Source organism: Portunus trituberculatus, chromosome 2 (assembly GCF_017591435.1).
Source record: "Portunus trituberculatus isolate SZX2019 chromosome 2, ASM1759143v1, whole genome shotgun sequence".
NCBI classification, from domain to species: domain Eukaryota; kingdom Metazoa; phylum Arthropoda; class Malacostraca; order Decapoda; family Portunidae; genus Portunus; species Portunus trituberculatus.
The window spans coordinates 2,783,219-2,803,218 of NC_059256.1; the positions used below are offsets into that span (position 1 = coordinate 2,783,219).

Genomic DNA, 20,000 nt, shown 5'->3' on the forward strand with positions numbered 1-20,000 from the left:
TCCGTATCAACACCACAAGTTACAAAAATATACACCATTTTATCAACACCTGGAATTAATTGTCGCAGCATCACCACTGTTAGGAAAAGTAGTAGTAGTAGTAGTAGTAGTAGTAGTGATAGTAACAAGCACCTATTTTGTGATTTGAGAGAGAGAGAGAGAGAGAGAGAGAGAGAGAGAGAGAGAGAGAGAGAGAGAGGGTTTTGTTAGTTGAGTGAGAATATTTTTGAGTGAGTTTATATTCTGTGTGTGTGTGTGTGTGTGTGTGTGTGTGTGTGTGTGTGTATGTGCATTTTGTACTCTACCATACACAGAAATCACCCCTTCTTCCCCACACACACACACACACACACACACACACACCCACAACACCCCAAAAACACACACACACACACAAACAAAACACCGCCAAACACATCACAGAGTTAACGTCGGTGAAAAAATGAAATTAAAAACACCACGAACCGCTTGGAAAAACAAATCCGAGAGTTCCGATTTCGAAACACTATTAAACGTCATTTTTTCCGGACATTCTTTGAGTTTACAAGAGACGCATTTAATCGCCGAGAGAGAGAGAGAGAGGTGATGAGTGCCTACCCCATCTACCATAGTGCCGGTAAACTCCACCACCTCCCCCCCCTTCAAACCCAGCATGAAGTTTGCAAAGGTGTTATCTGCGTGCAAACTAACTTCCGCATCTCCGCTGTTCCAATAAGACTCTTGCATGACAAGTCTTGCGGCGAATTGATACTCATTCCAACCGTCTAAGGAGCAGGCCGCCCCCCCTAAGGCACCACGGATAGCTAGACACCTACTCTGCGTTACTGCGTCCTTGCTGTTGCACTGTGGGAAGCTGTGGCCGAGGAAACACTTAACAGGGTGCTCGAGAAATGTAGGTAAAAATGATAAGATTTTTAAAGGTGCGTTCGTGGTTTCTGTCACTGTCACTTGCAAGACAGTGCCACGCCACTTGACTGCGGTGCCAACCAGTGGGGCGCAGAGGTGTATATTTTGTGCATGTGTAGTTTTAGCAGCACAGACGTTCTTGTACACATCCCACTGCAGGGCCGAGTGTTGCCTGGGTGTAGGGGTGAAGACAGCGTTAGGTTTAAGAAGAGTTAATGCCACAGCGAACAGTATGGCGACTTTAAACACCGCAGAGGTTAATCGCGGCCACACACGCTGGGAGTAAAACGCCACACAGCCACACAGAACGAAAACCACAGCTAGGATTTCTTCAGTTGCTCCGATTTTATACACCACAGCACACAGGACCGCCGGGAGACACAGCACAGTGATCGAGCCAGCTGCAGGGATCAAGAACAGCACAAGCCACACAGCGATTGGAAACAGCACCTCTCGCACAGCTGTCACCTTCCCACACCCCACCACAGCTAAGTGAACCCACACCAACCCTGCTAAGTGTGGCAGTAAATTTGTGGCGCCACGCACACCAACACACACCAGCGACACGAACCACAGCAGGTGTATGATCGTTCCAACACCAAAATTCATGTTTACACCACCCCATACCTGAACTGAACCCCCAAACACCCACTCCCCCACACCTATGGCCTTTAAAACACCACGTACCACACCACCGACCCCCACCACATCTACCACACTCGGATTAACTGCAAGGAGGTAGAGAGCCAGCGAGACAAGGTGCCAGAACGCCAAGTGGTCAACAGCGGCAAAAAACATGAATACGCTAAACAGACAGAGTAGCGGCAGACAAACGACAACCAGTGTGTGTGTGACAAGAGGTGACGCACTGACAAACACACACACAGACAAACACAGTAAAACGTAAGGCCGCCAGCACTGTGCCCTAAACCGCCTCTCGGAAACAGAGACGTCCAGCTCGCCACAGAAGTAAACAAACACTTTCGACCACATTTGATGACATGAAAGCCGTTTTCCGTTGAGCAAAATGGCCGAGGATGCAGCCACCATCACCACAAACCCTAAGCAGAACACCACGACTGGCAGGACACCGCTAAACACCGACAGACGCAAACCAAACACATACAACACCACAGACAACACCACAATACAAAATGCGCTAACAAAAACACCATATCGTCTAACAAAACACACCAAACTGACTGCGAAAAACTGCAAAAACGCATCGTAAACATCTCGCAGGAGTTTGAGGGGCTTGTGGGTGAGAGAGTGGAGTGCGGAGGGGCTGCGGTGGTGTGTGGGGGTGAGGGGGAGGGCCAGGAGGTGATGCAGGGGGGGAATGCAGCCATGGTGGTGAAGAATAGCCGCTGAAATGATGTGGTCTTCAGTATAACGTTCTCCGCCATAAAGCTCCTCCAGGCTGGCTGTGTTGGGACTCTTGGATGCTGTGGGGGCTGCTGAGGCTGTGGGGTCTGGCTGGCTGTCCTGTGGGTTAGGTTAAGTTAGGTTAGGTTAGGTTAAAAATCTTTACCTTACACTTATACAAAAATTAAGACATATTTCCTATCAATTTTCCTCACCCTTGCTTCCTCCAGCCTTCCCAGACCCCCCATCCCTCACCTATGGCTCTCTCCCTTCCCCTGAGTCTCCCACAAGCCCCTCCAGCCCCTCCAATCCCTCACCTGTGCCTTGGGGTCAGTGCAGGGGCGGCCACATCCCCTGCCACCACTTCCTGTATTCTACGCGCCAAACTGCTACTGCTCACAACCTCATTCCCGTCACTTATGCTTGGGAAGGTTAGGTTAGGTTAGGTTAGGTGCGTGTCCGTGTGTGTGTGTGTGTGTGTGTTTTGATTGTCTATTATAAAGATGAAAAGTACGAAATATTATTAATTTTTTCATTATACACAAGATACATTTACACACACACACACACACACACACCTTGCAAACAGTAGTCGTCCAGCCCGCCTTGCCAGCTTCTCCTGCAGCTCCATGGACAGACACTCCCGGACCTCATGGTAGTTATGCTCACAAATGCCTGGTGGATGAGAAGTTATAGGAGGGGTGCTAGTTAGGACAGGAAACTTCACTGGTGGGTATTTAACTGTAGGTAATGATCATAACTTCCCCTACAGCCTTTTAACCTATCAATAACTTCAATATATTAACTAGAACCATGTACATTTTGCTAACTTCCACTGCAGCCTGTCAAACTATCCCTGGAGCCTTGAAAACACCAATAACTTCCACTGCAGCCTGTCAAACTATCCCTGGAGCCTTGAAAACACCAATAACTTCCACTGCAGCCTGTCAAACTATCCCTGGAGCCTTGAAAACACCAATAACTTCCACTGCAGCCTGTCAAACTATCCCTGGAGCCTTGAAAACACCAATAACTTCCATTGCAGCCTGTCAAACTATCCCTGGAGCCTTGAAAACACCAATAACTTTCACTGTAGCCTGTCAAAACTATCCCTGGAGCCTTCAAAACACCAATAACTTCCACTGCACCCTGTCAAACTATCCCTGGAGCCTTGAAAACACCAATAACTTCCACTGCAGCCTGTCAAACTATCCCTGGAGCCTTGAAAACACCAATAACTTCCACTGCAGCCTGTCAAACTATCCCTGGAGCCTTGAAAACACCAATAACTTCCACTGCAGCCTGTCAAACTATCCCTGGAGCCTTGAAAACACCAATAACTTCCACTGCAGCCTGTCAAACTATCCCTGGAGCCTTGAAAACACCAAACAATAGAAACACCTTAAAACCCCCCACAAGACTTCATAAAACACTCAAAACATCCCAAACACCACCCAAAACACCAGATATCGTCACACAACACCACAACACCACGCCCAAACACCCCAAAACACCACATCTATACCTGTGTTTGTCTCCAGGCAGTGTTGTAGGAGGTGTGTGGCCTCAGCTGCCCTGGTGGGATGCGCGCGTTAGCCAAAACACTGCCAACCTTGCCTCCTCCTCCCATTCACTGCCTTCTTCCCCTCCTCCTCCTCCTCCTCCTTCACCTCCTCCTGTGAAATATAAGTAGGTGGTGATGGTGTGTGTGTGTGTGTGTGTGTGTGTGTGTGTGTGTGTGTGTGTGTGTGTGTGTATCTCTATCTCTCAAAAATGTGAAAATTCAAGTGAAATTTCTCTCTCTCTCTCTCTTAAAAATGTGAAAATTCAAGTAAAATCTCTCTCTCTCTCTCTCTCTCTCTCTCTCAAAATGAAAATTGGAGCAAAATTTCTCTCTCTCTCTCTCTCTCTCTCTCTCTCTCTCTCTCTCTCTCTCTCTCACCCTGGCTCAGCTGGTCCAGTAGGGTGCGTCCCATCACCAGCTGGCTCTCTGGACACCCATCCTCCGCCAGCTGGCTACGCATTCTCCGCAGCAAACCCTTAGGCCCACCAGCTGCCAAAACAACAACAATAACAACAACAACAACAACAACAACAATAATAATAATAATAATAATAATAATAATAATAATAATAACAATAATATTAGGTAGTGTGGTGGTAGTGATGGTGGTGGTGGTGATAGTAGTAGTAGTAGTAGTAGTAGTAGTAGTAGTAGTAGTGGTGGTGGTGGTGGTGGTGGTAGTAGAAATATTATAGCTATTTATTTATTTATTTTTCTTCTCTTCATCTTTTTTATATACTAAGATTGAAAAAATATTAGGTTAAGTTAGGTTAAGTTAGGACAGGTTAGGTGAAAGTTAGGATTGGTAGAGTTAGGTTTGATGAAGTTAAGTTTGGTAGAGTTAGGTTTGATGAAGTTAGGTTTGTTAAGTTAGGGTTAGTAGAGTTAGGTTTGTTGAAAGTTAGGTTTGTAGAGTTAGGTTTGTTGAAGTTAGGATTAGTAGAGATAGGTTTGGTACAGTTAGGTTTGATGAAGTTAGGTTTGGTAGAGTTTTAGATTTGAAGAAGTTAGATTTGTTGAAGTTAGGATTGGTAGTTAGGTTTGTTGACGTTAGGTTTTTTTAGGTCAGGTTTGATGAAGTTAGGTTTGTTGAAAGTTAGGTTTGATGAAGTTAGGTTTGATGAAGTTAGATTTGGTGAAGTTAGGTTTTGTTAAAAAAAATAAATAAATACCCTTGGTTGAGTTAGGTTAGATAAAGGTTAGGTTAAGGAAAGTTACATTTCACAAAAGCTTTAATAAAAAAAAGTTACGATAGGAAGTTACATTATATATATATAAAAAAAAATGAAGAGTTAGGGTTGTAAATAGTTAGGTCCGGCAAAGTTAGGTTAGGTTAAAAAAAAAAAATTAATTAAGTTAGTTAATTCAATACAATTTTAATTAAGTAAAGCTGGAGGGAAGAGATCAAGATGAAGAACATGGCATGCATCACAAAAAAACCACCACCACCACCACCACCTCCCCCATAAGGATGCATTTATATTTAACTTCCTAAAAAAAATAAAAAATAAAAAAAATAAAAACCTTCCTAACTCCTGAAATGATCAAAACCTTCCTAACTTCTACTCACACCCCTTAACCCTACCACCACCACCACCACCACCACCACCAATACCACCACTCCTAACTGCTAATATTAGTTAATTGTTTAATATTTCTAGATTAACCTTCCTAACTGCCACCACACACACCCATCCACCTCAGAACTGCTGCTACTGCCCTGCCACCACCCTAACTGCTCCCCATGGCTAGAATTAAGTTAGGAACAGTGTAGTTTGGTTTCTAGAGCAATATGAAGTTAGGAACATGAGAAGTGGGCAGATTTCTAGAGCAATATGAAGTTAGGAACAATCTAAGCAGGTTTTGACACACAAACACACATAAAAAAAAAAAACGCTAGGATTAGGTTAGGAACAAGTTATAGACAGGTTTCTACAGTCAGTTAGGAACACTATACGCATGTTCCCTACTGAGACACTAACACACACACAAAAAAAAAATAAATAAGCAAGATTAAGTTAGAAGGTTCCGAGAGCAAAATTAAGTTAGGAATGCAGTTTAAGCAGGTTTCTACAGCAAAAATCAAGTTAGGAACACTCTCAGCTGGTTGCCTACTGACACACACACACGCACACGCACACACACACACACACATAAGAAAGTTAGCATTAGGTTAGGAAAAAAAGTTATAGACACATTTTTAGTCCCATATTAAGTTAGGAACACTCTCAACGGGTTCCCTACTGACACACACACACACACACACACACACACACACACACGCACACACACAAGAAAGCTAGCATTAGGTTAGGAAAAAAAGTTATAGACACATTTTTAGTCCCATATTAAGTTAGGAACACTCTCAACGGGTTCCCTACTGACACACACACGCACACACACACAAGAAAGTTAGCATTAGGTTAGCAAAAAAAGTTATAGACACATTTTTAGTTCCATATTAAGTTAGGAACACTCTCAGCTGGTTGCCTACTGACACGCACACACGCACACACACACACACACACAAGAAAAGCTAGCATTAGGTTAGCAAAAAAAGTTAGACACATTTTTAGTCCCATATTAAGTTAGGAACACTCTCAGCTGGTTGCCTACTGACACACACACACACACACACACACACACACATAAGAAAAGCTAGCATTAGGTTAGCAAAAAAAGTTATAGACACATTTTTAGTCCCATATTAAGTTAGGAACACTCTCAGCTGGTTGCCTACTGACACACACACACACACACACACAAGAAAGTTAGCATTAGGTTAGGAAAAAAAGTTATAGACACATTTTTAGTCCCATATTAAGTTAGGAACACTCTCAGCGGGTTGTCTACTGACACACACACACACACACACACGCACGCACACACATAACAAAGTTAGCATTAGGTTAGCAAAAAAAGTTATAGACACATTTTTAGTCCCATATTAAGTTAGGAACACTCTCAGCTGGTTGCCTACTGACACACACACACACACACACACACACACACACACACACTCACCCTGCACACTCCACTGCTTCCTTGCCTTCCTCTCGCCCTTGTGACACGAGCCATCACTCTCAACAGGCAGAGTGGCGGCCATGCTCCTAACCACGCCCACGCACGCCCACCTGCCACTGACTCACCGCCACCTATCACCGGGCGGCCTTCACGTGCGTACTGGTGACCAACTGGTGATTTTGGTGTTGCCGCTAGATTGCTAACACCACCACTACTACTGCTGCTACTTCTACTGCTGTTCAAAATGTGTGTTTCTGTTACTAATGTTGGTGTTTTATTATTCTTTCGGTGTTTTGTTAAGTTTATTGGTGTTTTTATTGAGTGGTTGTGTGTTTGTTTGATATTTTAATGATTTTGGTGTTGCTGCTAGATCGCTAACACCACCACCACCACCACCACGCTACTTCTTCTGTCAAAACATGTCCTTCTGTGGTTAGTAATGGTGTTTTATTGAGTTTATTGGTGTTTTTTAATGAGTTTTAAGGGTGTTTTTCTTTCTTTTATTAATGATGGTGCAGGTGTTGCCGCTAACCCGCTAACACCACCACCATCACCACCGCTACTTCTCCTTCTGTCAAAATATGTGTTTCTGTAGTTCATATTGCTGTTTTATTTAGATTTTTGGTGTTTTTATTAGTTTATTGGTGTTTTATTGAGTTTTTAAGAGTGTTTGTGTTTTTATTTATTTATTTTTATTTTTTGGTTAATTTAGGGAAAAGGGAACGAGGAGGAAGAGGAAGAGGAGGAGGAGAAGGAGGAGGAGGAGGAGGAGGAGGAGGAGGAGGAGGAGGAGGAGGAGGAGGAGGAGGAAAAAAGAAGGAGGAGGAGGAAAAAGAAGGAAGAAGAGGAGGAGGAGGAGGAGAAGGAAAAAGGAGAAGAAACGAAGGAAGAGAAGGAGGAGGAGGAGGAGAGAAGGAGGAGGAGGAGAAGGAAGAAGAGGAGGAGGAGGAGAAGAAGAAACGAAGGAAGAGAAGGAGGAGGAGGAGGAGGAAAAAGAAGGAAGAGGAGGAGGAAAAGAAGGAAGAAGAGGAGGAGGAGGAGGAGGAGGAGGAGGAGGAGGAAAAGAAGGAGGAGGAGGAGGAAAAGAAGGAAGAAGAGGAGGAGGAGGAGGAGGAGGAGAAAAAAAAGGAGGAGAAGAAACGAAGGAAGAGAGGAGGAGGAGGAGGAGAAAAAATGAAGGAAGAGAAGGAAGGAGGAGGAGGAGGAGGAGGAGGAGGAGGAAAAAAGAGAAAAAGAAGAGGAGGAGGAGGAGAAAAAGGAAAAAGAAGAAAAACAAAGAAAAAAAAGGACGAGGAGGAGGAAGAAAAGAAGAAAAGAAAGAAAAAAAGAAAAGAAGAAGGAGGAGGAGGAGGAGGAGGAGGAAGAAAATAAGAAAAAAAGAGGAAAAGGAAGAGGAAAAAAACAAGCCTCAACATTTAAAACTCCCGCTGAGAGTAGAAAAAAAGAGAAAAAATAAAGAAAGAAAGAGAGAAAAACAGGAGAAAGAGGAAAAATAAAAAAAGAAGAAGAGGAAGAGGAAAAACAACCACTAATAAGAGGAAAAAAGAGGAAAAAACAGGAAAATATGAAAACCCGCGCCATCTTTCTCTCTCTCACCAAAACAAACCCTCGCTGGGCCACAGATTGTATTATTTCTCGTTTATTTCTCGTATTTCCTGGTGCCTGGTGCGTCCCTCCTGCTGGTGACTGAGGGAGGAGGTGTAGGAGGCGCTGCTGGTGAGGTGAGGGCGTGTACAAAGGCGTGTGGGCGTGGGAAAGTTGAATAAATGAGATTGTGTTAGTTAGCGGTATATGCTCTCTCTCTCTCTCTCTCTCTCTCTCTCTCTCTCTCTCTCTCTCTCTCTCTCTCTCTCTCTCTCTATCCTATCAGAAATTAATAACTTTAGAACATTATTTATTAGCATTTCTACAATAAATGTGGCTCTATTGGTACTGTCCTGGTAAAGTACTCCCTCTGTTATATAAACCCATATTAGAGTTAGATTAAGCCATGATGGAGTCTGATTGAGCTATGCAGGCGGGATGTGTTTATTGAGATAGTGCCGTAATGAAGTAATATTTTGACAGTTATAAGGTACATTTTAACTCTCTCTCTCTCTCTCTCTCTCTCTCTCTCTCTCTCTCTCTCTCTCTCTCTCTCTCTCTCTTTCTTTCTTTCTTTCTTTCTTTCTTTCTTTCTTTCTCTCTCTCTCTCTCTCTCTCTCTCTCTCTCTCTCTCTCTCTCTCTCTCTCTTTCTTTCTTTCTCTCTCTCTCTCTCTCTCTCTCTCTCTCTCTCTCTCTCTCTCTCTCTCTCTCTCTCTCTCTCTCACAGCATGGAGGGAGACTCACACATAAGGAGTCTACTGGCTGCCCCGTCACCCGCTGCCCCGCCCCCACCCCCGGCCAGCGCCACACACTTGTCAAGGGTAAGCGGGGCTGTTTGTTCGTTCGTGTGTCCGATGACTTATTTTTTATGATTTGATTTATTATTATTAAAAATGTAATTCGTTTTCTATTCAAAGTCTCTATTTTTTTTTGTTATCGGAAATAATGGTAATAATTTTTTAATCCGTTCCGAGATCCAAGATATTATTATTTTTTTTTTTTTCCTAATGTAAGAATTGAACTATTTGAGAATTCAGTGTTATTGGCATTTTAGTGAGCGTCCTGGTGAGCGTTGTTTCACCAGGTATTGACCCCTTCAGTAGCGTGACGTGTTTCCCTATTCCTTGTGGTGACTATTTGGTGACTATTTACTGCCTCCTGTGTGTTCTTAACCCCTTCAGTAGCTTGACGTGTTTCCCTATTCCTTGTGGTGACTATTTGGTGATTTTCTACAGCTTCACAAACTCATGTGGGGGATTAAAATGGTGAAGACTGTGGCCATTAATCTTCTGCCCTCCATACACCCTTGTTAATGTCAATAAAATGGTCTAATGGTATACAAAACTCAATTAAAATAGTGAAGACTGTGGCCATTAATCTTCTGCCCTCCATACACCCTTGGTAATGTCAATAAAATGGTCTAATGGTGCACAAAACTCAATTAAAATAGTGAAGACTGTGGCCATTAATCTTCTGTGCACCATTAGACCATTTTATTGACATTAGCAAGGGTGTATGGAGGGCAGAAGATTAATGGCCACAGTCTTCACTATTTTAATGACATTTTGCTCCTTTTAACTTCTTATTCTTTCCTCCTCCTCCTCCTCCTCCTCCTCCTCCTCCTCCTCCTCCTCCTCTTCCTCTTCTTCTTCCTCCTCCTTTTTCTTTTCTTATCTTTCCTCCTCCTCCTCCTCCTCCTAACCTAACCTAACCTAACCTATCCCTCCCCCCCAGGTCTCCCCGGCATCGCTCATTGGCTCCATGTCATCGTTTCGTCGCCCTGGCACCACCACCCCCTCCTCCTCCCGCCCCGGATCGCCCCGCGCCCCCGGGTGTCCTCCGGTGCTGGGGGACGCGGGAGACTCAAGAGGGGGGCGCGTCTCCCTCAGTGACCCCCACGCTAAGTTCACCTCAGTGCTGCGGCTCGCTAGTGGCCAGGTGTGTCTCTCTCTCTCTCTCTCTCTCTCTCTCTCTCTCTCTCTCTCTCTCTCTCTCTCTCTCTCTCTCTCTCTTTATCATTTTAATATTTTCTTGGTTACTACTACTACTACTACTACTACTACTACTACTACTACTACTACTACTACTACTACTACTACTACCACCACCACCACCTCTCCCTCTCTAACCTAACCTAACCTAACCCAACAGGAGAGCGAACCAGATGTAGTTACGCTGGACCACTCCTACGCACGGCCTACAATTGGCGACCAGAAGCGTCCCAGGCCAGGCCGCGGAAGACACTGTTTATGTCCAAGGCAGCACGGCAGACACACCACAACCACCACTCCCTTCACTCCCTCGGCCGCTCTGCTCTCAGGTGTGTGTGTGTGTGTGTGTGAGAGAGATCAGTCTTTTCTTTCTCTCTTTCTTCTTCTTCTTGTTCTTCTTCCTTTTCTTCTTCATTCTCTCTCTCTCTCTCCCCTCCTCTCCTGTCCTTCCCTCTCTACCTCTCCCCCTACTCCTCTCTCCCTCATCCCTCTCTCTCTCTCTCCCCAAACAGCGAGGAATACATTGACGTAACCAGTGACCCGACCCCGTCCCAGCCATTGCCCTATGACCTCACCAAGGCCCAGCAGGTCATGAGCGAGTGTGAGAGGCATGTGGTGTTTGCCCGGCTGGACCAGATCAAGGCAGACAACAGGCAAGAGGAAGGCAGGGCTGGTGATGACTCCGAGACTGATTGGGAGGAGAAAATATCGAAGTAAGTGTGTTTTTTTGGTGTTTTTGGGTGTTTTTGGTGGGTGTTAGATGTTTTTGGTGTGTTGTTGGTGTTTTGTGTGTTTTTTGGGTGTTTTTGGGTGTTTTTGGGGTGCTAAAATAGTAAAGACTGTGGCCATTAATCTTCTGCCCTCCATACACCCTTGCTAATGTTAGTAAAATGGTCTAATGGTACACAAAACTCAAGGTAAAAATGTATCCCAGAACTGAAAGGGTGAAAATAGTGAAGACTGTGGCCATTAATCTTCTGCCCTCCATAGACCCTTGCTAATGTCAATAAAATGGTCTAATGGTACACAAAACTCAAGACCCTTGCTAATGTCAATAAAATGGTCTAATGGCACACAAAACTCAAGGTAAAAATGCATCCCAGTACTGAAGGGGCTAAAATAGTGAAGACTGTGGCCATTAGCTCTAACCCAACCTAACCCACCCCAAACCTAACCTAACCTAACCCAACCCACCCCAATCCTAACCTAACCCAACCTAACCCACCCCAAACCTAACCTAACCTAACCCAACCCAACCCCAAACCTAACCTAACCCACTGTCCCCCATACAGGCAGGGCTGGACGGAGGCGCAGGGAGGGCTGTTCGGCAAGATAGTGGAGATCTTAGACACAGACCACCTGGGCCGCCTCACTCTTAAGGACACTCACAACGAACCAGTGCTGAGGAGAGCCCTTGTTGGTGAGTGGAGAGAGAGAGAGAGAGAGAGAGAGAGAGAGAGAGAGAGAGAGAGAGAGAGAGAGAGGGTGTTTTAGGGTGTTTTGTGGATGTTTTGGGTGTTTTAAGAGTGTTTTGGTGTGTTTACAGAGAGAGAGAGAGAGAGAGAGAGAGAGAGGTGTGTGTGTGTGAGAGAGAGAGAGAGAGAGAGAGAGAGAGTTGCTGTGTTGTTGAGAGAGAGAGAGACTGACTGACTGACTAATATAGAGAGAGAGAGAGAGAGAGAGAGAGAGAGAGAGAGAGAGAAAATGTGCTAGATTTAATGAAGTTACAATATTGACTCTAACTGTGTATGCATCTAATTATCTCTCTCTCTCTCTCTCTCTCTCTCTCTCTCTCTCTCTCTCTCTCTCTCTCTCTCTCTCTCTCTCTCTCTCTCTCTCTCTCTCCCCCTGACACCCTCATCCCTCTCTCTCTTTCCCCCACCCCATGACACCTCTCTCTCTCTCTCCCCGCCAGACAAGACCGCAGCCAAGTTCCGTCAAGCACTAGCAAGGGTGAGCTGGGATTCGAAGCTAACCCAGTGGCTTCATTCAGTCCTTCTCCAGCACCTTAGTCTGCCCTATCTAGCAGCTTACTTGGATATTCTGCAGGTGTGTTAATTAAGTGTCTCCTCTCCTGGTTGTGTGTTGCTGCTGTGTTGAATAAGTGTCCCTAGCCTAGTTGTGTGTTGCTGGGTTCAAGTGGGTGTATTTTGGGGTGTTTTGGGGGTGGTACAGTGTGTTTTTGGGGTGTTTTTGGTGTGTTTTGGGGGTGTTTTTTGGTGTTTTGGTGTGTTTTGGGGTGTTTGGTGTGTTTGGGGTGTTTTGGGGTGTTTTGGTGTGTTTTGGGTGTTTTGTGTTTTGAGTGTTTAGGTGTGTTTTGGGAAATTTTGTGTGTTTTGGGGTGTTTTGGTGTGTTTGGGAATTTTGGTGTGTTTTGGGTGTTCTGGTGTGTTTTGGTGAGTTTTGCTGTGTGTTTTGGGAATTTGCTGTGTTTTGGGGTGGTATAGTGTGTTTAGGTGTGTTTGGGGAATTTTAGTGTGTTTTGGGTGTGTTGTTGTGTTTTGGGGTGTGTTTGGAGTGTTTTGGTGTGTTTTGGAGTGTTTTTAGGGTGTTTAGGTGCATTTTGGGAAATTTTGGTTAGTTTTGAGGTGTGTTTGGTGTGTTTTGGTGAATTTTGGTATGTTTGGGTGAGTTTTAATTATGTTTGGGTTTGTTTTGAAAAGAAGAAAAAGAAGAACACACACACACACACCCAAACACACACACCCTAACCCACCCTAACCTATTTTTCCCTTCCCTAACAGACCCTGAAGTCAAAGATCCCTACTCTGGTGGACAAAATGGTGACTCTTAGTAGCACACACCGCGGCGCCAGTGTAGAGGCCCTTAACCTGCTACTCAAGAGGCCCTGGGACCCCGCCGTGCCCTCCCTCAACCACCACAAGCCTGTACGTAATGTTTGGGGGTGTTTTCGGGTCATTTTGTGGTGTTTTTGGGTGTTTTGTGGTGTTTGTGGGGTGTTTTTTGGGTTTTTGGGGTGTTTTGTGGTGTTTTGGGTGTTTTGTGGTGTTTTAGGGTGTTTTTGGGTTTTAGGTGTTTTAGGTGTTTTAGGGTGTTTTGTGGTGTTTTGGGTGTTAAAATGTTTTGGGGTGTTTTGGGTGTTCTTGGGGTATAAGTGTTTTTTGGGATGTTTTGTGGTGTTTTTAGGGTGTTGTGGGTTTTTAGGGTGTTTTGTGGTATTTTGGGAGGTGTAAGGGTTTTGTTTTTGGGAGGTACAAGGTGTTTTAGGGTGTTTTGTGGTGTTTTAGGGTGTTTTGGGTTTTTGTGGTGTTTTGTGGTGTTTTTGGGAGATATAATGGTGTTTTGTTGTGTTTTTGGGAGGTATAATGGTGTTTTTGAGTGTTTTGTCTCATTTAAGGGTGTTTTGGAGTGTTTTTGGTGTAATTTGGAATGTTTTGGAGTCAATTATCCGATTTGAAAATTTGTTAGTGCCGTGAGAATGCTCGTAAATTCTGGTGTTGTCAATGCATTTATCTTGGAATGTTGACTCAAAGTTTTTAGTGCGTATTTCCGAAGCAGCATTCATGACGAGGCAACATGGACCTGCTATGCGTAAAATAAATTGCGTAAAAAGAAAAAAGACGTGAAAATAAAGAAAGGTGCAAGGGAGAAAGAAGCAGAGAAAGCAGATGATTGTGTAGAGGAAGAAGAATGTTGAGAAATGATCAGGAAATACAGATACTCAGATACTCCTTGTTATCAGTGTGTATGTGTGTACGTGTGTGTGTGTGTGTGTGTGAGAGAGATAGAGAGAGAGAGATAGGCAAGGAGTGGTGGTGTTGGCATCTTGGTGTCTGAGAGAGAGAGAAAGAGAGAAAGAGAGAGAGACTTCCTAATTTTTTTTATTTCTTCATTGTATTGAAAGGGTTAAGGGTGTTTTTAGGATGTGTGTGTGTGTGTGTGTGAGAGAGAGAGAGAGAGAGAGATAGGCAAGGAGTGGTGGTGTTGGCATCTTGGTGTCTGAGAGAGAGAGAAAGAGAGAGAGACTTCCTAATTTTTTTTTATTTCTTCATTGTATTGAAAGGGTTAAGGGTGTTTTTAGGATGTGTGTGTGTGAGAGAGAGAGAGAGAGAGAGAGGCAAGGAGTGGTGGTGTTGGCATCTTGGTGTCTGAGAGAGAGAGAAAGAGAGAGAGACTTCCTAATTTGTCTGTATTGAAAGGGTTAAGGGTGTTTTAGGATGTTTTTAGGATGTTTTGGGTCATATTAACTGATCTTAACCTAACCTACCTTAACCCCCCCCTCCCCGCCCACAGAGGAAGCTGGACGGCTCGGTGATAATAGTGCAGGTCCCCAGTGGCCCCCCCAGCAGCATCCCCCAGGCCCCGAGGAGGATCAGATTCTTCAACGCTCAGCTCCAGCACATGGCCAAGACCATCCCTGTCATGATTCCACAGGGCAGGGCAGGTGTGTGTGTGTGTGTGTGTGTGTGTGTGTGTGTGTGTGTGTGTGTGTGTGTGTGTGTGTGTGTAATTCACCACAGTCGCCTGCTGGTCACCCTTCCAGTCTTCCCCATTACGGAGCGAGGTCAGAGCTCATAGACCGATCTTCGGGTAGGACTGAGACCACAACACACTCCACACACCGGGACAGCGAGGCCACAACCCCTCCAGTTACACCCCGTACCTATTTACTGCTGCCTCAACACACCCTACACATTAACACACCACAACACACTCCACACACCGGGACAGCGAGGCCACAACCCTCCAGTTACACCCTGTACCTATTTACTGCTGCCTCAACACACCCTACACATTAACACACCACAACACACTCCACACACCGGGACAGCGAGGCCACAACCCCTCCAGTTACACCCCGTACCTATTTACTGCTGCCTCAACACACCCTACACATTAACACACCACAACACACTCCACACACCGGGACAGCGAGGCCACAACCCCTCCAGTTACACCCCGTACCTATTTACTGCTGCCTCAACACACCCTACACATTAACACACCACAACACACTCCACACACCGGGACAGCGAGGCCACAACCCTCCAGTTACACCCCGTACCTATTTACTGCTGCCTCAACACACCCTACACATTAACACACCACAACACACTCCACACACCGGGACAGCGAGGCCACAACCCTCCAGTTACACCCGTACCTATTTACTGCTGCCTCAACACACCCTACACATTAACACACCACAACACACTCCACACACCGGGACAGCGAGGCCACAACCCCTCCAGTTACACCCCGTACCTATTTACTGCTGCCTCAACACACCCTACACATTAACACACCACAACACACTCCACACACCGGGACAGCGAGGCCACAACCCCTCCAGTTACACCCGTACCTATTTACTGCTGCCTCAACACACCCTACACATTAACACACCACAACACACTCCACACACCGGGACAGCGAGGCCACAACCCCTCCAGTTACACCCTGTACCTATTTACTGCTGCCTCAACACACCCCAGACATTAAGAGCTGCGCCCATTTACCTCACTGCTTCCCGGGAATTGAACCCAGGCCCTCTTAGTTGAGCCAGGCATGCTAACCACTACACTACGGTGTGTGTGTGTGTGTGTGTGTATGTATGTATATATGTATATATGTATGTATACTTAACCCTCACCTCACTTAACCTAACCTAACCTAACCTCCCCAGAGCACAGTGAGCCGCAGGTGGTGCTGGAGCAGGTGGTGAGTGAGGTGCGGAGGAGGCTGGGGGACTACCGCTGCCAGTACCCCAGCAGCCCCCTGGTGCTCATGGGCTGGGGCATTGGGGCTGTCATCGCTTGTCATGTGAGTACTGGGGTTTTGGGGTGTTTTAGGATGTTTTAGGGTGTTTTAGGATGTTTTGGGGTGTTTTAGGGTGTTTTGGGGTGTTTTAGGGTATTTTAGGGTGTTTTTGGGGTGTTTTGGGATGTTTTTGGGGTGTTTTGGGCTGTTTGGGTGTTTTGGGTGTTTTGCCCTGTTTTGGGGTGGTTCAGGGTGTCTTAGGCTGTTTTGAGCTGTTTGGGATGTTTAGGGTGTTTTGGATGTTGTTAAGGTGTTTTGGGTGTGTTTTGAGTTATTTTGGGTGTGTTTTGGGGTATTTTGGGTGTGTTTTGGGGTGTTTTGGTTGTTTTAAGGGTGCTTTGAGGTGTGTTGAGGTGTTTTGGATGTTGTTAAGGGTGTTTTGGGTGTGTGCTGAGTTATTTGGGGTATTTTGGGTGTGTTTTGAGGAGTTTTGTAGTGTTTTGGGGTGTTTTAGGTGTGACTTGGGGTGTTTTGATGTGTTTTGACTATTTTTTTGGGGTGTTTTGAAATGTTTGTGGGTGTTTGGGTGTTTTAGGTGTTTTGGTGTGTTTTGAAATGTTTAGGGGGGTTTGGGTGTTTTTAGGTGTTTTGGTGTGTTTTGGGTATGTTTTGAGGTGTTTTTAGGTGTTTTGGTGTGTTTTGAGGTGTGTTGGGTGTGTTTAGGGTGTTTTGAAGTGTTTTGGGTGTTTTTGGAATGTTTTAGGCCAGTTTAGGGTGTTTTAAGTGTAGGTAAGGCTATTTTTAAGTATCTGGGACACATTTAAGTGTTTTAAGTATGTTTTAGGTGTATTGGATGTGTTTGAGTGTGTTTTAAGAGTGTTGTAGCTGTTATGGGTGTGTTTGGGTGTGTTTTAAGAGTGTTTTAGGGGTTTTGAGTGTGTTTGGGTATGTTTTAAGAGTGTTTTAGGGGTTTGAGTGTGTTTGGGTGTGTTCTAAGAGTGTTTAAAGATTTTGAGTGTGTTTGGGTGTATTTTAAGAGTGTTTTAGGAGTTTTGAGTGTGTTTTAAGAGTGTTTTTGGGGTTTTGAGTGTTTTAAGAGTGTTTTAGGGGTTTTGAGTGTGTTTTAAGAGTGTTTTAGAGGTTTTAGAGTGTGTTTTAAGAGTGTTTTAGGGGTTTTGAGTGTGTTTTAAGAGTGTTTTAGAGTTTTTGAGTATGTTTTAAGAGTGTTTTAAGTGTGTTTTGAGTGTGTTTTGAGTGTTTTAAAGTACCTCCTAACTCCCTCCTCTCCCCCCCCCATAGGTGTCGTTGGTGGAGTCAGTAACGGCTAACATCTGCCTGGGGTTCCCTATGATCGGGGCGGCGGGGCGGCGGGGCGAGGCTGACGACCCCCTACTGGAATGCCGAACCCCGACGCTGTTTATTGTCGGGGAAAAGTCGGCTAATGTGAGGTTAGTGTTTGTTTGTGTGTTTGTTTGTGTTTTTGTTTGTTTGTTTGTTTGTTTGTTTGTTTAATTCTTATTTTTATTTATTTATTTTTTATTTATTTCAAACTATGCCCCGCTGTGCCCGCCTTGCCCCGCTGTGCCCCGCCTTGCCCCGGTGTTTTTTTTATTTATTTTTTTATCTTCTTTTTTCTCCTTTTTCTCTTTTTTCTCTATATTTTCTTTTTTTCTTTCTTTTTTTATTTTTTTCTCTTATTTTTCTCTCTTTCTTTCTCTTCCTTTTCTCTTTTTCTCTCTCTTTTTCTCTCTTTTTCCTTTCTCTCTTTCTCTTTCTCTCTCTCTATCTTTTCCTCTTTTCTCTCTCTTTTCTCTCTTTCTCTCTTTTTCTCTCTTTCTCTCTTTTCTCTTTTTTTTTTTTTCTCTTGTCTATCTTTTCTTTTCTCTCTCTTTTCTCTTTTCTCTTTTTCTCTTATCTCTTCTCTTTTCTCTTTTCTCTTTTTTTTCTTTTCTCTTCTCTTCTCTTTTCTATTTTCTCTTTTTCTCTATCTTTTCCTCTTTTCTCTCTTTTTCTCTTTTCTCTTCTTTTTCCCTCTATCTTTTTCCTCTTTTTTTCTCTTTCTCTCTTTTCTCTTCTCTTTTTTCTCTATCTTTTCTCTTTTTTCTCTTTCTCTCTTTTCTCTATCTTTTCTCTTTTTCTCTTTTCTCTTCTTTTTCTCTTGTCTATCTTTTCTCTATCTTTTCTCTTTCTCTTTTCTCTCTATCTTTTCTCTATCTTGTTCTCTTTTCTCTCTTTTTCTCTCTTCTCTATCTTTTCTCTATCTTTTCTCTCTTTTCTCTTCTCTTTTCTCTCTCTATCTTTTTCTCTTTTTCTCTCTCTCTTCTTTTCTCTATCTTTTTCTCTCTATCTTTTTCTCTCTTTTCTCTATCTTTTCTCTCTTTCTTTTCTCTCTCTATCTTTCTCTCTCTATCTTTCTCTCTCTATCTTTCTCTCTCTATCTTTTCTCTATCTTTTCTCTCTCTATCTTTTTCTCTCTATCTTTCTCTCTCTATCTTTTCTCTCTATCTTTCTCTCTCTATCTTTCTCTGTCTATCTTTCTCTCTCTATCTTTTCTCTCTATCTTTCTCTCTCTATCTTTCTCTCTCTCTCTCTTTTTTTTCTTTTTCTCTTTCATCTTATTTTCCTCCTTATTTATTTATTTATTTTTCTCTTTTTAAACTCTGCCCCGCTGTGCCCCGCCATGCCCCTTCTTTCCTTTATTTTCTCTATACCATGCCCCGCTGTGCCCCGGTATGCCCCAATGTGCCCAACCATGCCCCTTGTTCTCTTTATTTTCTCTATACCATGCCCCGCTGTGCCCCAGTATGCCCCGCTGTGCCCCTGGTATGCCCCGCTGTGCCTCTACTGTGTCCTGGTATGCCCCGCTGTGCCTTGCTGTGCCGAACCATGCCCCTTGTTCTCTTTATTTTTCTCTATACCATGCCCCGCTGTGCCCCTGGTATGCCCCGCTGTGCCCCTGCTGTGCCCTGGTATGGCCCGCTGTGCCTTGCTGTGCCGAACCATACCCCTTGTTTGCTTTATTTTCTCTATACCATGCCCCGCTGTGCCCTGGTATGCCCCGCTGTGCTTTGCTGTGCCGAACCATACCCCTTGTTTCCTTTATTTTCTCTATACCATGCCCTGCTGTGCCCCTGGTATGCCCTGCTGTGTCCCTGCTGTGCCGAACCATACCCCTTGTCTCCTTTATTTTTCTCAATACCATGCCCCACTGTGCCCCAGTATGCCCCGCTGTGCCCATGCTGTGTCCTGGTACGCCCCGCTGTGCTTTGCTGTGCCGAACCATACCCCTTGTTTCCTTTATTTTTCTCTATACCATGCCCTGCTGTGCCCTGGTATGTCCTGCTGTGCCCCTGGTATGCCCCGCTGTGCTTCTGCTGTGCCCTGGTATGGCCCGCTGTGCCTTGCTGTGCCGAACCATACCCCTTGTTTGCTTTATTTTCTCTATACCATGCCCCGCTGTGCCCCAGTATGCCCCGCTGTGCCCCTGGTATGCCCTGCTGTGCCTCTGCTGTGACCTGGTATGCCCTGCTGTGCCTTGCTGTGCCGAACCATACCCCTTGTTTCCTTTATTTTCTCTATACCATGCCCCGCTGTGCCCCGGTATGTGACTGTGCCCCGCCTTGCAGCATTGACGACATTGAAGACCTCCGAGTTCACCTGAGGGCGGAGACGGGGCTGGTGGTGGTGGGAGGCGCAGACACACACCTCCGCTTGTCATGCCAGAAGAGACACATTGAGGGGGTCACCCAGAGCATGGTGGACAGGTGCATTGTGGTACGTTGGGGGTTTGAGGGTGTTTTGGGGGTTTTTTGAGTGTTTTTGGGGTGTTTTGGGAGTTTTGGGT

General features: G+C 44.9%; 2 protein-coding genes across 2 annotated transcripts in view; one reads left to right on the forward strand and one right to left on the reverse strand.

Moving 5' to 3' along the window:
- The window catches only part of LOC123501428 (wolframin-like), a 7,171-nt gene extending 112 nt beyond the window's left edge, over positions 1–7,059 (reverse strand). Inside the window, 7 exon segments of the mRNA XM_045250257.1 lie at positions 1–2,386; positions 2,589–2,693; positions 2,850–2,946; positions 3,797–3,843; positions 3,845–3,947; positions 4,214–4,324; positions 6,860–7,059. The exon segment at positions 1–2,386 is cut by the window's left edge and continues 112 nt beyond it. Coding sequence (XP_045106192.1) covers positions 418–2,386; positions 2,589–2,693; positions 2,850–2,946; positions 3,797–3,843; positions 3,845–3,947; positions 4,214–4,324; positions 6,860–6,941 — 2,514 coding nt within the window. The 5' untranslated portion in view covers positions 6,942–7,059 and the 3' untranslated portion in view covers positions 1–417.
- A 1,363-nt stretch (positions 7,060–8,422) lies between these two features.
- The window catches only part of LOC123502503 (KAT8 regulatory NSL complex subunit 3-like), a 34,527-nt gene continuing 22,949 nt past the window's right edge, over positions 8,423–20,000 (forward strand). Inside the window, 13 exon segments of the mRNA XM_045251628.1 lie at positions 8,423–8,580; positions 9,172–9,265; positions 10,179–10,382; positions 10,596–10,641; positions 10,644–10,764; positions 10,948–11,148; positions 11,728–11,855; positions 12,351–12,484; positions 13,180–13,323; positions 14,690–14,840; positions 16,083–16,219; positions 17,456–17,604; positions 19,783–19,930. Coding sequence (XP_045107563.1) covers positions 9,173–9,265; positions 10,179–10,382; positions 10,596–10,641; positions 10,644–10,764; positions 10,948–11,148; positions 11,728–11,855; positions 12,351–12,484; positions 13,180–13,323; positions 14,690–14,840; positions 16,083–16,219; positions 17,456–17,604; positions 19,783–19,930 — 1,656 coding nt within the window. The 5' untranslated portion in view covers positions 8,423–8,580; position 9,172.